Source organism: Aphidius gifuensis, linkage group LG3, assembly GCF_014905175.1.
Source record: "Aphidius gifuensis isolate YNYX2018 linkage group LG3, ASM1490517v1, whole genome shotgun sequence".
Classification (NCBI taxonomy): Eukaryota; Metazoa; Arthropoda; class Insecta; order Hymenoptera; family Braconidae; genus Aphidius; species Aphidius gifuensis.
In genome coordinates this window covers 17,205,195-17,220,831 of record NC_057790.1, presented here as the reverse complement: position 1 = coordinate 17,220,831, position 15,637 = coordinate 17,205,195, and the positions used below count along the sequence as shown (strand labels likewise).

Below are 15,637 nucleotides of genomic sequence, written 5' to 3'. Positions count from 1 at the left end.
AGTATAATTTATTTATTATCCAATTTATTTTTCAATTATTATTTTTATATAATATTATATGAAAAACAAATTATAAATATTATTATTATCCATAAAATAATTTTGAATAATTATTCATATTCGTAATAGACAATTAATCATCACATAATACATTTGATAATTAGTTTTTTTTTTTTTAATGATAATGTTGTTTATTTTTTTTTTTTTTCGGTAAATAAATATTATAAATATTTTACAAGATATATTTAATCGGATGTATTTAAAACAAGTGTCTATAAAAATTTTTAAATAATCATAAATTTTGTGGGCGTATAAATTCCATGTCTGTTTATATCGGAACTAATTAAAATGATATTAAAGTTTATACCTATAAAAATAATAAACTTGACAAATACAATGATATAAAATTTTTTTTTTTCTATTTTATTTTTCCTCATTTAAAAGGTTTATTTAAATGTTTTTTGAAAAAATAATAGATGAGTAATATTATCAATGTAATATTGATTTATTGATTGGTAATTTTATCCTTATTTTATTTTATTTTTTTAAATATAAATTACTATTATTTCATATTTAATTATATACATATAGTTTTTTATTTTATAAAATATATTATCGTAAATAGATATCTCAAGTAGACCGGAAACGATATGATAAGTGATTATATATATTTTGTTGAATATTCTGTCATCATTTTTATTACATGAAAATGTCCAACTTAAGGCCAAGCTAAAAAACACGAAGGGTTATAGATCGTATATGAATATAGCGTGTTTAACTTGGACAATTTACTTACCAAGATGCCCTTGGCATTGATTGATTTATGATAAGATATTATTATTCTTTTTATTTCAATAATCAACTACTACAAATATTACAAAAAAAAAAAAAATTCATTCAAATTAATGTAAATATTTTATTATTTCATTTGCCTTTTTTCAAGGATAAATTATTAATTATATGTAATTTAAACAACAAGACTATATCAAATAATCTAAATAACTACTTGTTATTAAATTTTTTTTCACTAAAAATAACTCATTAGAAATCAAAATATAATAAAAAAGTTGATGAATATTTTAAGAGTAATAATAATCTTATACAAAAGACCTCAAAAAATTTTGGAATATCAATTTTAATTATCAAATGACCTTGAAAAGTTATTTTAAAATATTTAGAGAAATAAATATAATATGTAGATTTGTTGATATATAGTTGAAGGTGTATTAGCTTTTCTGTTGGAATTGATACAAATCGGAATTTCTAGAGATGACCCTCGTGCTCCAAGTATTAATAATTAACTATGGATAAACCATGATACTCTAGGGAATTCATTTGCAGTTGGTTTACTCTTCAAATAGTCCCTTTGGGAATTTATTTATTTATCTCACTCGTTTATTTTATCTCACAAAGAATATTATTCAAATTATCTGTATATAATTGTCACTAAAAGTAATTTACAAATTTTACTTTTTGAGAGAGAGTATCTTCTCGTTCATGTGACATTTTATTTTATTTTATATATTCTCTGATGAGATATAAAAACTGCAATAAACTTAAACTGTAAATAAGATTTACAAAATATAAAATAAACCAATAACGTTTAAAGTTATACTACTGTGTTTCGAATATAATAAATAATTTTTTAAATTTTTTTACTATGTAAAGCTTTTTATTTTTTCATTTGTTAAAAAGCTTTTTTTTTGGTAAATTTTTTGATATGAATTGTTTTATTGCTATCAAGACATTTGAATAGATACAATTTTTGTTTGTATTTTTTTTTCGTCTATCAATCATCAAGTTAATAATATAACTCATAAAAAATAATAATAATAAATGTTTTCAAATTTTAACACATTTATTTATTATTTATTTATTTTTTGTTAGTACCAACAAACAAAAAAAAAATGATATTTTATTGTTATTTTCTTATTTACAGTTTTGAACTAGTTTTACACAAATCGAACCAACTTTTACAAGTTTTTTATATTTTTTTTTTGAATATTTTCTATATATTTTTCCGAGATAAAAATGTTATTTACTTTCATACTGATAAATTACATTGCATACGACATGATCAATTCAATGATTTACTTTTTTTTTTATCTAACAACTCTTAGGACATTGAAATATCGATATTTGAAATGATTCAAAGCATAATTTTGTTTTTAAATTTAATTAAACTATATAACGCATAAATTTTTTTAGTAAACAAGATATCAACACTTTGAAAAATAACTCAAAAATTGTTTCATAAAAAATGATAGAATTTATTTAAATTAATTGATTTATCTTCAACATAATAATAATATTTTTAACTCAATGATTAAGTTAATAAGTGCAAACCAATTTATTAAATGATATTGTTAATTGTTATACAATAAAATTATGGAAGAATAGTGTAGACTGGATCTGCACCACCAGAATCAAGTACACGATTTTTTGGCATTAGAAGTTCTTTAAAATGACTATAGACAACAAGAAATGCTGCTATTACAATACCTGCGTAAAAAAATGCAAAATAATAGAGTTAATTATTTATTAATAATAAAATCAAAAAAAAAAAATTTTTTTTTAACATACCACAAACAGTTATTATAATTAATATAGAAACCAAATCATGAACAAGAAATTGGGTACTGAAAATTGAATATTCAATTACATAGACAATCTCTGTAGGGCCAAGCAATATAGCACTAAAAGTTATACATAACCAAGGCAGCATGTACAGTGGTTTTTCCTATAAGAAAAAAAAAATACATATGTATTATAAATATTAACAAAATAATTTCCAAATTATTCAATTAAATGCAAATAATTTTTACAAAAAATATATATTAAATTTTGATAAAATTAATTTTAATTTTATGAATATTTATATTATTTGTTGATAATTATTTATTTATACTTGCTCGATATATTCCTTTTAAAAGAAAACATGAAAAAATAATATTTTCAATTGGAGCACAAGCTGATCCATAAGTACCATCATATATCATAAAAATACCTACGATGAATGAACCAACCTGTAAGATAAATAATAATTATAAAAAATATTAAAATATTAATATAATAATTATTATAAATTATTGTTAAATAACAATCAAGTTTATTTTCAATTGAAATAATGAGTTAAGTAGAATCTTGTTAACTGTTGACATTGAAATTACTTACAATTGTGAAACCAGCAATAATGATGCTGCCAATTCTAATATTAAAACAACAACATCTATCCACAGTCACTTTCATCTATTTTAATTATAACAATAATAAATATATAAACATTAAATTCAAAAAAATTAAAAATAAAAAATGACTGAAAATATTGTTACCTTGACAGTTGACGTGGAAAAAAAAATTTATAAATATATTTAATGACTATACACACAATCTTTGTTTTTTTTTTTAATTGACGATTCATGAACGTGTATTTTTTTTTTTTTAATTATTATTTAATTACTTGATGATTATATTGCGCCAAGTGTTTTGATGATCACAAGAGAACTGTTGACTGTCCAGTATCCCAACAGTGTCTAACTATAAATATTTCAAACAGAAATGACACACAAATTAATACAGAATAGAGTGAGATATATGTATATAAAAATAGTTTTAAATATATATACGTCAAGATAGATTAGGAAGGGAGGATGCAAGGTCATATTCAAAGTGTAATAGCTGACATTTCCAAATTTCGAATGATCTGACCGCTCATCATAATAAATATATAATTTTAATCATAAATTCATAAATTATTTCTAACACTCTAGGGAATTATTCAGTGCTGGTTATATACAGTTGAGATTTTAACAAATTAAATTTTCTAACCATGACAATTATGTAGATTTATGTTTACACAACAATTTATAAATTTTAAAATTTTAATAATTATTACTATCTTGAATACTGAAAAATATTAAAAGCATTTTTTTCATTTTTATTAATTTTCTTATTAAAAATAAAATTATATATTTTTATTTATATTTATTTTCATTTTATTTTTTTTATTATTATTTATTTAAAAAGAAAAAATTCGTATTGAAATTGGAAATGAAATTTTATTTATAACACAGAATAGGAAATTTTAAAAAAATGATAGTAACTATATAAAATCATTATTTATGTTTTTGTATGTTTTTTCTTCTATTTTTTTCTTTCATCCTAAATAGCCACTCAATAATGAATTGAAAAAAAAATTTAGCTTCAATTAATTTTTATGTTTTTCAAGCAGGCAATAATTATAAATAAAAATTTAATTTATTATTCTATTTTTAAAATAATGTCTGTATAATAATTTTATATTAAAATAAAAAAAAAAATATTTAAATAGCAAAATTTTTATTTAATTTAAATTTCAAAGACTGACAAAGTCAAGTGATACTAAAATAAATGTTGAAAAATATATATTAACTAAAGAATAAAAGTACAAAGTAAAGAGATAAGATTTTGTAAATTGTAATAGACATGAATGTTTCTGAATTCCAACAAATCAAGTAAGACCTTCGGTTAAATTAACAGTACAACATGACGTATATATTAATTATGACGTATTTACTTTGCTACATTTCAAGTTACTCATCAAACAAACGAAAAAAAAAAAAAAGAATAGAAAACTTTTATAATTTAACCATGAGTACACTAAAATGATTGAACCACTAATGACAATTTTAGTTTCATTTAATTTTTAATTTATATTTTCAAACTTTTAACTTTAAATAATATATAATATTAATAAATTCAATTTTTAATTTATTTTTAAATCCTTTGTTTTAGATGATAAATATTTATTTAAATATTATTCCATTATTCATTTGACAATTGAGATGACTTTAGTAATAATTTATACAAAAAGTAATAATTTAATATCTATATGGTTATCTTGATAAATATTTTTATCATTTACCTGATTGCCAGATTAAAAATAAATGAAAAATTTAATTTTTGAATATCACGTGAACATTATCACGTATGAAATAGTAATAAAAATGATTAATACCTTAAATTTATATTCACAAGATATAAATACACAAAGTGAGCTTTTCAAAAGTAATAAAGCCCAAAAAGTTTATCAACTGCATAAATTATAACACACACACAAAATTTGTAATATCAAAAGTTAGTAAGACGATGATGAGAGTGTAGCAAGTGCGATAACAATTTTTTTTTCTATATTTTTCTTTTTTTTTTGCTTGAGATTGTCATTGTCCCTGCGGAAAAGGACAGTTACTTTAGTAAATGTATGAAGTTTTTTAAATTTATTGTTTTTAAAAAAAAATATCTTAATGGTATTATTTAAGTATGTACTTACGATCAAAACATCTGCTACAATCTTGTATTATTTTTCTCATTTAGTATTAAAATATTATTGTTTACCTCAGTGTTTTTTTCTGCTTGTTATCTGAATAAAAGCATCACGATGATCTCACATAATGTATAATTAAATTTAATTCGAAACAATGAATCAAGTTTTGCGGATGTCACGTATTTTTTTTTTTTTTTCTTCTGAATTATCAAAGAAATAATTTAATTAATTTTACTACTATTATATAATAATGATGAATATTTTATTTTATTATAAACGATCATGTCAATGCAAAGTCAAGACCAAGACTAAATGTATCAATCAGAATATTCATTGTAAACCAATACTGACCTCACAAATATTCCAAGAAAACATTCAGAACCACACGTGTACTAGTTCGTATTACAATCACACCATAGGCATATACTATCTTATCCAGAAATTCAATATAATTAAAATATAAAATAATCTAATAAAAATAAACTAAAATTATCAAATAAATAATATCAAATTTCCAAGAACATTAGTAAAATAATCTACAATAAATACTAGTTTGTAAATAAAATTTCAATTGATTTTTTAAATTGTCTACAGAGATTTATGATTTATGATTTACAGGTGGTAGTGAAGTTAAAGTGGGAGAATATGATGGTGTTACTGATACACTGGATCTCAGTAGAGGTCAACCGATGGTTTGGCGTGGACGATCACCCCCAAAGGATCGTACTGTACAAGTTATTGAACACTCAACCGTCAATATAACAATTTACTCAATTATTGCAACAACAGCTGCTGTTGGTATTGTTATGGCTGCTATTTTTTTAGCCATCAACATCAGATACAGAAATCAAAGGTATATATGTTGTTTTTTATTTTTTTATTTATTTTTTCAATGACAAATTGTCAACTCAGCATGAATTTCTCTAAAAGCTTTTGTAAAATCTACTGCAGTATTGTCTGAAGATTATAGATTCAGCTATATATATATAAAAAGTAAAAATACTGTGATACCAATTGTTGAATAACAATTTAATTACATTTTCAACATTTTTTTTTATTATTGAAAAAACAACAAAATAGTCAGTAAACACTACACTATTATAATTTTATTATTATTATTTTATCTCAAATTATATTCAAGAATAATTGTATAATTTTAAGTAAATATTATTATAGTTATAAAAATATAATATTAATTTAATTTTGATATGTTAGCTTTGATTAAATTATATTATCAATCATCTCAATTTCATTATTCTGCAAATTTACTATTATATTTTAGTCAAAAAGTTAAAAATACCAAAATGAAAATGAAAAAAAAATATCTTGTTTACCACCCAGTGTGCTTGCAATGCTGCTGGACTTTCTTGTTTGTACATTCGTGAATCTTTTAGCTTGGAAAAAAGTGAAAAAAAAAAAAAGTAGAATAAAAATATAAAAAAATGTCTAAAGCACGCGCAAAACCGTCGTCGCTCGACCTCCCAGTAGTCTCATCAATTTTTTTTTTTTTTTTTCTCTTTATTATTATTTTTATTCTTATTATTTTCATTATCATTTTTTTTTTTTTTTTTATCTCATTGAAAATTCATTAAATTCATTTAAAATAAAAATGACCCATTTAAATTTTATATTCAAATAATTAGTTTGAATGTTTAATTTTAAATAATTAAAATAAACATAATGATTATTATTATTTATTCATAATTATTAAAATTAAAATTTGAATTTTTGTTTTTTGAATTTTCAGATATATTAAAATGTCATCACCACATCTTAATAATTTAATTATCATTGGATGTATGTTAACATACAGTAGTGTTATATTTCTTGGTCTTGATTCAACTCTATCAAGTGTAACTGCTTTTCCATATATTTGTACTGCGAGGGCGTGGCTCTTAATGGCAGGTTTTTCACTTGCATTTGGTGCAATGTTTTCAAAAACTTGGCGTGTACATTCTATATTTACTGATGTCAAGCTCAATAAAAAAGTAATTATATATAAAAAAATGTTTTAATTCCACAATCCATACAGTGGTATTATTATAATTTAATTTTTCATTTTATTCAAATAGGTAATCAAGGATTATCAGCTTTTCATGGTAGTTGGAGTTTTATTGGTCATTGACTTTGCAATAATGACAACGTGGCAAGTTGCTGATCCTTTTTATAGAGAAACAAAACAAATGGAACCATATGTAAGCTAATAATTAAATAACAATTTTCACATTTAATTTTAATTTCTAATTTTATAATAATGTATATGATTTTTTTTTTAAGCCACATCCTTCGAGTGATGATATTATGATGATACCAGAAAATGAATATTGCCAAAGTAACAGAATGACAATATATCTTTGTAGTATTTATGCATACAAAGGACTGCTTATGGTGAGTTTAATAATATTCATTTAGTAAATTGTATACACTTAAAAGTGTTGTAATAAACAAAAGAGTATTTGGGAATTTTGAAATAATAGATAATTGGTAATGAATAATATGTTATATCAAAAATTAAGAGAAAATGAGACAGATAATAGAGTAGTTTAATGTTTTGGTTAATTCATAGTTTGTTATTGGAAAGTTTAGTAAAGTTGTGGCGGTGGTTTATGATATTATATAATTATAACTGATGATATCATGAAAATAAATTGATGAAAGTCAACATACTAAAAGTTAGTAAACAATTTAGCTTATAATAATTTATGAAAAATAAAAAAAAACTATAATAAAAAAGTTTAAGTAATATATATTATGAATTTTCATATGCTATTTTGGATTTGAATAAAATTTTATTTTATTTGGCATTTGAAATTATTGACTTTATTATGAACTAGTGAGGGAATGAGAAGACAGCTTTACTATCCAGGCTGGTAGTTATTATATAGTATCATTATTTTTGATTTATTGATTTTATTTGATATTCAAAATATTGAAGGTAAAAATAATAAATTTAATTTAAAATCATTGTACTAGTTTTGATCCTTTTCAAAATCGATTTTTAATTATTCAATCAAAAATTAATTAAGAAATTTGTTTATTATGTTCGTACATGTATGATAATGTTCATAAATTAATATTCTAAATCATAACTAATTTTATTATTATTAAAATTTTAAAATTTCCATCGTAAAAAAATTTTTTTATTATCATTTGGCTATTTGTCTTTTACTCGAAAAGTATTAAAATTTTTACACCTCTAGCAAGTCTGGATGTAAAAAAAAAAAAAAAACTATGATAACATTTATGTTCTATTTAACAACTTGCTGACAAAATTGTCTATTTCGTTCCAATTTTATATAATGATGGATTAAAAAGATCGAGAAATAAGTAAAAAATGAAATTTAGATTTTTCGAAAATTTAAAAAAATGTTAGCTGGACTTTAAAAGATCTTTGTTAATAATAAAAAATATAATTATTTAATAATAATTATATTTTAAAAATAATTTTATTACAGATATTTGGTGCATTTTTGGCATGGGAAACACGCCATGTCAGTATACCAGCATTAAATGATAGCAAATACGTTGGCATGAGTGTCTACAATGTTGTGATAATGTGCATTACTGGTGCAGCAATCAGTTTTGTACTTGCTGACAAACAAGATACAATGTTTATAATGCTTTCAGTATTCATTATATTTTGTAGTACAGCTACACTTTGTCTCGTATTTGTGCCAAAAGTAAGTTTTAATATTCTTAACCTCATTATTTCCAATAAAAAAATACAATTACATCAATACCAATTATATTTTTATCATTGCAATGAAATTAAATTTGAAATTTTATATTTTTTTTTGTAGTTAATTGAATTAAGAAGAAATCCTCAGGGTGCAATTGATAAAAGAATGATAAGAGCAACTTTAAGACCGTCATCAAAAACAAGAAGAGATTCAAATATCAGTGAAATGGAAGAACGTCTTAAAGATGCAACTTATACTAATCAAAAATTTAGAAAACAATTGCAAGAAAAAGAATCAGAACTTCAAGTAATTATATTTGTTATTTGATTAATATAATAAATAAATATTTCAAAATTAAAATTATTTATTATTTTTAGATGTTTCTTCGACGACTTGAAGATGATGGAACACTTCAAAATACAAAAGAAGCTATGAATCGTCTAACTGTACCACAAAATGAAACTCTCATCAAACGAGAAGGTATATAAATATTTTTAATCTTAAAATTAATTATTATTTAAATTTTATTCAAATGAATCCCTCATGTAAATTTTAATTTTGTTTCTCGTAAATATTAAAAAAGTTTTTTTTTTTTATTAAAACCTCTATAAATCTGTTAGAGTCCACTGTCCAACAACGTAACGGCAGACAAAATCACAAAGGTCAGTTTCATAAAATGACGGTGAATTTGTAGGGTTTATTCAACAGTAGTAGACTAAAATAATAATTCATAAAATAATAATAATTCATAAATTTAGAACAAAAGGAATTTATTACATGCTTTTCTTTGCATGCAATTAATATAGCTTTTAGAAATTTTGATTATCTATTCAGATGCAAGCTGATTATTAATATTACTTTATACTATTTTATTCAATAATATGAAAAACAATTATTATTATATTTTATTTAATTTAATAAATTATGTTTCAGGTCCTTCTATGGCAACTGAAACAACAGATGTATCATTGTACAGTTTAAACTCGGCAACAGTAATTCAGCCTGAAGGTGAATATGTGAACGTCATTGGAGCAGCTGAACAACAAACAATTGCAAAGTAATTTTAAATTATTTTTTTTTTTTCTTCTTCCCATTTTCTCATTATTAAAGTTTTTCAATATCTATAAAAATCGGATATTACATTCTCTTAAAAATAAAAATTGATTCTCACTCGCAAAAAAAAAGAAACTTATTCTTTTTATTATATTATTGACTAAACTTTTTTTCTTCTATTTTCTATTTTCTTGTTTTTATTTTATATCAGAAAAAAAACATCTTTTGGTAAATTGGCGAGTGACAGTGAGCGAACACCATTAATGACAATTTCAGCAACAGGCTCACCATCATCTCAAAAAAAATATAACAATGACGAGGGTAAAGACAGTGAGCCACTGATTAAAAAAAGTCCTAATCATGGATTAACCAATAACAATGGTAAGACAAATGTCGAATTTGTATCAGAAAATATTGAAGAATCTGAAGAAATTGTTGTACTTGAAGATAAAAATTTGTCAATTGATAAAATAATAAATATTAATAAAAAAATAATTGATACATGTGTTGATACTCGTGCGAGACTTCCAACACCACCACCTCCAACATCTAAAAATGTATCATTTGGTGAATTACATGAACAACGTTATCTTGAACAACCAATTTTACCACCACCAGTTCAATTTATACCAAAACATCGACATCAAAGTAATTGCATTTCTATTTTTCTTATATATATCTTTTAAAAACTTTCAAGTACTTGATGATTTAATTTCTTGATTTTTTATTTCCCAAAGGTCATCATCAAAATTCAACAAAGCGTCGATCATCAGTAAAAAATAATGGTTTGGCTCAATCACATCATGAACTTTTTGAAAAACGCCGAACAAGTGTACCAGCGAATACTATTAGTTATATATCAACGGATAATGTGTCAAAGACAGATAAAATTGAAGAGTCCCTCGGCTCAATGGAACGTGCATATGCTATTGGCGAGTGTACACATCGTAAAGCAACTGGATTTATTAGTGGTGGTACTGGTTACAGGTGTGAAAAACATGGCGGTGGTGGTGGAGGTGGTGGTCGTAGTAGTACACATACACATATATTAAATGGCTCAACAGAAATAACATCGAAAAAACATCGTGATTGTAAAAATGGCAGCTCTCCTAGTGTATCAGCTTTACTCAATGCCAGTTGCTCTGATACAGGTATATATATATTTTTTTTTTTTCGACTATTACGGTCATTTATATATTTGACTTTTTTTTTTTTTTTTTTACGTTCATTTTCTATCTATATTTATTACAAATTTTATTACCCAAGCAATATCGATTTTTATATTTATTTTTATTTTTTTTTATTCAATGCTCGTTACTTTAAATCGTTCGTTTTATTTTAAAAAATTTAAAATCCCATTTTAAAGAATTTTATTATACACGTATTTTTTAATAAAAATAAAAAAAATCAAAGTACTTGGTAAACTATTTAATTCAAGTATTTTAATGATTCATTATTATTATTTTTTTGCATAGAAAAATATGATGACAATATGGCAACAATGATTCAACGATCAGTATCAGAAAGATCTCGTGAAAAATGCAATCGTAGTCGTGGTATTTCAAGTCACGTTGTAACAGAATGTCGTCATCGTACACCATCACGTAAACATCGTGAATGTCGTCATAGTGAATCAAAACTACGACAACAAGCTCGTCTTGAATACGTACAAAGCAGTCCAAATGTTGCAACAATACATAATAGTAAATTTTCAAGCACAAATCCAAGAGGTGGTGGTATTTGTGGTACTAGTAGTAGTAGTGGTCATCATCGTGGTGCTAGTGGTAGTGTTATTAATCGTGGTGGTATTATAAGTAGTAGAAATATTGTTGGTGGTAGTACAATTGGTGTAAGTGGTTCAACTAATAATTTATCAAAGATGTACAGTGCTGTGTCTGATGGTGAACTATTAGATCTTGATATATTACCAATATTTCAAAAATTATTAAATGAACGTCATAAAAGTACAACTCGCAGTGGCAGTTATGGTGCCAATATTGCTAGTTGTCCAAATATATCTATTAAATGTGATATTGTTGAATACCTCTAACGTATCACATTCATTGTGTCAATATATATAGTTGAAAATTTAGTCAAAATCATTTTTTTTTTTGAAAATTATTATTCATTATTATATCAATTTAATTATATATAGACATTACCTCATCGCTCTAACTTTATCTAGTCAAAAAATAAAACAAAACAACAACCAAAGAAAGCAAAAAAAAAATATATATATAAAAACCGTCAACAGCACAAGCTTAATTAAGTTTATCGCGTCGAAAGCGTCAATTATATAACGAACTCTGAAGAACGATGATAACGAGTTTCAAATGTTGCCAATGATCGAAGGAACATTAAACTCATCGAGCTGAAAATATCAAGCTAAGGGTAATAAAAATAATAATTATAATAATAATAGAAATAAAAATTAATTGAAATTAATTGAAGAAGAAAAGAAAATCACAATACTATAAAAAAAAAACGTGTCGTACAATCTTTTAAAATCGATTGCCATCAAATACTGGGTATAACGTAGTAGAATAGATAGTCGATGGAAAAATAAATTAAACCAAAAATTTATTACATTATAAATAAGTGGGTTTTTTTAATGAATTAAAGTCCTGGTTGATATAAATAACGGGTGAAGCTTAGATTTTATTATGTCTTATTTGAATTGGTAAAATCTTGAAGATGCTGAGTATCTGCAACAACAGAATACAACAACAGCTCATTCAAATTTCAAGTTCTCTTTGATTACAGTACAAGAGTATATGTAAACATCTTGATGTTTTTTTTTTTTGTTATATTTATACTTGCAAATGAATTTTATGAAATAATAACAAAAGTAAACGGACTATTTGCCTAAAAAAAATATACAAATCAACCAGGTACACAGTTAAATTCAAGGTGAGACAAAAATAAATGAAAATTAAAAGAAAAACCATTCTTTTTACGATGTGTAAATTATAGTTAAAATCTTGGTTATCTCTGCCAATATCTCATGGATAAATTGTTGATAACTTCCATGTATAAAATAAAAAACAAAAACCTAAATTAACTTAATACTAAAAAAAAAATCTATAAAAATGTTTTTCAATATTATGAATATATGTATGTAACGAGGCATAAAAATGTTAATGATAAAAAAAAATTTTTGTTTAGAAAATGACTTGTATGAATGTTAGCTCGTTACTTTGGCAAGACCATTTGAACGATGATATAAATATTAATTAATTATAAATAAATATTAAATAAGGATCGTCGATCGATCAATTGTTTTGTGGGGAATTTAATAAATTGTCAATAATTCATACTAAATAATTAACAAATTTTTTTTAAATACATTTAAAAAATAAAATAACGAAAAATTAAAATATAAATTTAACTAAATATGTTAAATTCCTACAACAAAAAAAAAAAAAACTTATATAATTTTTTGTAAATTTTAATATCGTTAATGTCGTTCATAGAGCGCAATGCCTCATTCATTTTTTCTACTCTAGTCAAAAATTATATTATATTTAAAAAAAAAATATCTAAACAAAGAAAAAAAATAATATATTAAAATATGGAACAAAATGGGTCATCACATAATAATCATTTAAATTTTAAAAGAATATTAAATGAGAATTGTTTTTTTTTTTATTTTTTATATTTTGCCTCAGGTAATTTCATTTCTTTTGTTGATCACATTGTGTCTCGACTTTTTCTCATTAATAAACTCTGTCAATTTAAAAAAAAAAAGTAAATGAATAAACTTGAAAAAGTATAATCTTGTAAATAATAAAAAAAACTAAAATTATTGTCAACAAAATGTTTAATATAATAATATTATGTTTATAACCATCATGTAAACAATATTATTTTGACAAATTTTAATATTTAATTTGTCAAAATAATAGTGGAAAAAAAAAAGAGCAAATTTATAGAATATTTCCCAAAACACACACGAAATGTGATACTGTTAATTTGACTTTGTACAAGTACCTAACAAGTACCTCACGATCAAGTCGCAATACATAAATGTTTATAAGTATGTCTGATTATAAAAAAAAAAAAACTAACGATATAAAATCGTTGGCAAAAAAAAAAAAAGATGTTTAAATATAAACATGAAAAAAAAAAGAATAAAAAAAATTTTAAATAAAATTAAAAATCTGTAATAAAAAAAAAAAAAAAAAAGCAAAAAAATATATATATAAAAAAATAATAGGTAAAAGAAAAAATTCAAGTGTGGAAGCCAGATGAACGAGAAGAAAAAAAAAAGAATATATATATAATACGGTTAAAAAAAACAAATATTTATTAAATTATTTCAATTATTATTTTTATTATAATTTTATAATCAAATTATTATTTTTTTTTCATTCCAGATAAACAGTAAAAAAAAAAAATGTCAACAACTGTTTTTGAAGATTGCTACGTTGAAAGGGCCCTCATCCAAAGCACTTGCATAAAATTATCTCAAAATGTTTTCATTTAAAAATTTTTATTTGAAGCAAAAAGAAGAAAATAACTACAAGAAATCATCATTGTTTATCCTTTAGCGAAAACTGAATAAATTATAGTTTAAATTTATGCAGTTATATAGTAAGCCTTGACAAGAATATGCACGACTGATCAATAATTCGATCGGTCGATTTATAGCCACTGTAATATTGCCTGTCTGTCTTTATTTCCATGTACAATTCGCATAAATAACGGATTAATTCAAACCATTGGTGGATCAACTAGAGATCAGTGAGGGACTAGTGGAGTAAGAGACATCATGTCAGACTGAAACCCTGTAGACCAATATATATATTGAAACAAAAAAAAATTAAATCGTGTTGTTACGAAAAAAAAAAAAAAATCCAAATGAAATATTTACAAATGCTGATTTATAAAAAAAAAATACTAGGTAGGAATGCCAATTTTATGCATCAATGAACATGATACAGATTAGTTTCTGCTTTTGTTACTCTGTATTTTTTTTTATTTTGTATTTATTTTTCATGTATAAGGTTTAATATATAATGCCAAGTGAACCAAGCAATTGACTTTACATTGAAAATGGAAATCACTAGGATTGGAATATGTTTTCAATTTTAACATGATGAATTTGCAATATTTAATGGTAAAAATAAAATTTAAAAAATATATAAAAATGTATATCACTATCTAATAAATGCAATATCATTTTTTTATATTTTTTTTCAAAATCAATAATTTTTGTATTTTTAAAAAATCAATAACACTTGGAGTTAGTTTTTTTTTTTTAGTTTATTATTATTTTTATGATTTAAAATTTTTATGTTAATTATTTTTTTAATTTATATTATAATAGAGAGGTGTTGAAAGAGGAGTTTCTTGGTCTATTGAGTAAACAAAAAAAGAGAGGTCACCAAACTAGTTCGTTCAAGATAAACAGCTTTGGGTAAGTTTTCAAAATACACATTTATATAAAATTACAAAGTGCAAAAGTTGCTGATGACAATATAACGTTTTATTTTTGGAATATTGCCAAAATGTCTGGGTCATTTTTATATAAAAATATCGATTATATTTACGTGACAATTTAAACCATATAATTTCAATCAAATTTTTTTTATCGAATATA

At 23.0% G+C, this 15,637-nt stretch overlaps 2 protein-coding genes across 4 annotated transcripts in view; one reads left to right on the top strand and one right to left on the bottom strand.

The window, feature by feature from the left end:
- LOC122852268 (gamma-aminobutyric acid type B receptor subunit 2) overlaps positions 1 to 14,819 on the top strand; it is a 56,527-nt gene extending 41,708 nt beyond the window's left edge. The window contains exons 9-20 of one of the 2 annotated variants that reach the window (XM_044151971.1): positions 5,921 to 6,155; positions 7,050 to 7,290; positions 7,375 to 7,497; positions 7,580 to 7,690; positions 8,758 to 8,982; positions 9,103 to 9,288; positions 9,360 to 9,462; positions 9,603 to 9,644; positions 9,916 to 10,039; positions 10,247 to 10,683; positions 10,773 to 11,186; positions 11,511 to 14,819. In XM_044151971.1, the coding sequence (XP_044007906.1) occupies positions 5,921 to 6,155; positions 7,050 to 7,290; positions 7,375 to 7,497; positions 7,580 to 7,690; positions 8,758 to 8,982; positions 9,103 to 9,288; positions 9,360 to 9,462; positions 9,603 to 9,644; positions 9,916 to 10,039; positions 10,247 to 10,683; positions 10,773 to 11,186; positions 11,511 to 12,085 (2,816 nt within the window). In that variant the 3' untranslated portion in view covers positions 12,086 to 14,819. The remainder of the gene's footprint in view (positions 1 to 5,920; positions 6,156 to 7,049; positions 7,291 to 7,374; positions 7,498 to 7,579; positions 7,691 to 8,757; positions 8,983 to 9,102; positions 9,289 to 9,359; positions 9,463 to 9,602; positions 9,645 to 9,915; positions 10,040 to 10,246; positions 10,684 to 10,772; positions 11,187 to 11,510) is intronic. The other variant, XM_044151972.1, reaches the window with a different exon arrangement.
- Positions 8 to 5,411, bottom strand: LOC122852270. Of its 2 annotated transcripts, XM_044151974.1 has the most exons (6): positions 5,374 to 5,411; positions 3,333 to 3,537; positions 3,175 to 3,249; positions 2,913 to 3,026; positions 2,584 to 2,740; positions 165 to 2,502 (listed from the first exon to the last, which is right to left on the bottom strand). In XM_044151974.1, the coding sequence occupies exons 3-6, from the start codon at positions 3,247 to 3,249 to the stop codon at positions 2,387 to 2,389; spliced, it is 462 nt and encodes a 153-aa protein (XP_044007909.1). In that variant the 5' UTR covers positions 3,333 to 3,537; positions 5,374 to 5,411; the 3' UTR covers positions 165 to 2,386. The 2 variants fall into 2 exon arrangements, 1 of the variants encoding a protein (XP_044007909.1); XR_006373802.1 differs by lacking the exon at positions 5,374 to 5,411 and having other exon boundaries at positions 8 to 2,502; positions 2,909 to 3,026; positions 3,333 to 3,539.
- Positions 14,820 to 15,637: the final 818 nt, after the last annotated feature.

Excerpts from the sequence above, each read along its gene's own strand:
- LOC122852270 (XM_044151974.1), bottom strand. The coding sequence starts at position 3,249 with ATGAAAGTGACTGTGGATAGATGTTGTTGTTTTAATATTAGAATTGGC. Across the intron at positions 3,027-3,174 it reads TTATTGCTGGTTTCACAATT|GTTGGTTCATTCATCGTAGG; the intron begins GTAAGTAATTTC and ends TTTATCTTACAG. Across the intron at positions 2,503-2,583 it reads AATTATAATAACTGTTTGTG|GTATTGTAATAGCAGCATTT; the intron begins GTATGTTAAAAA and ends TTTTTTACGCAG.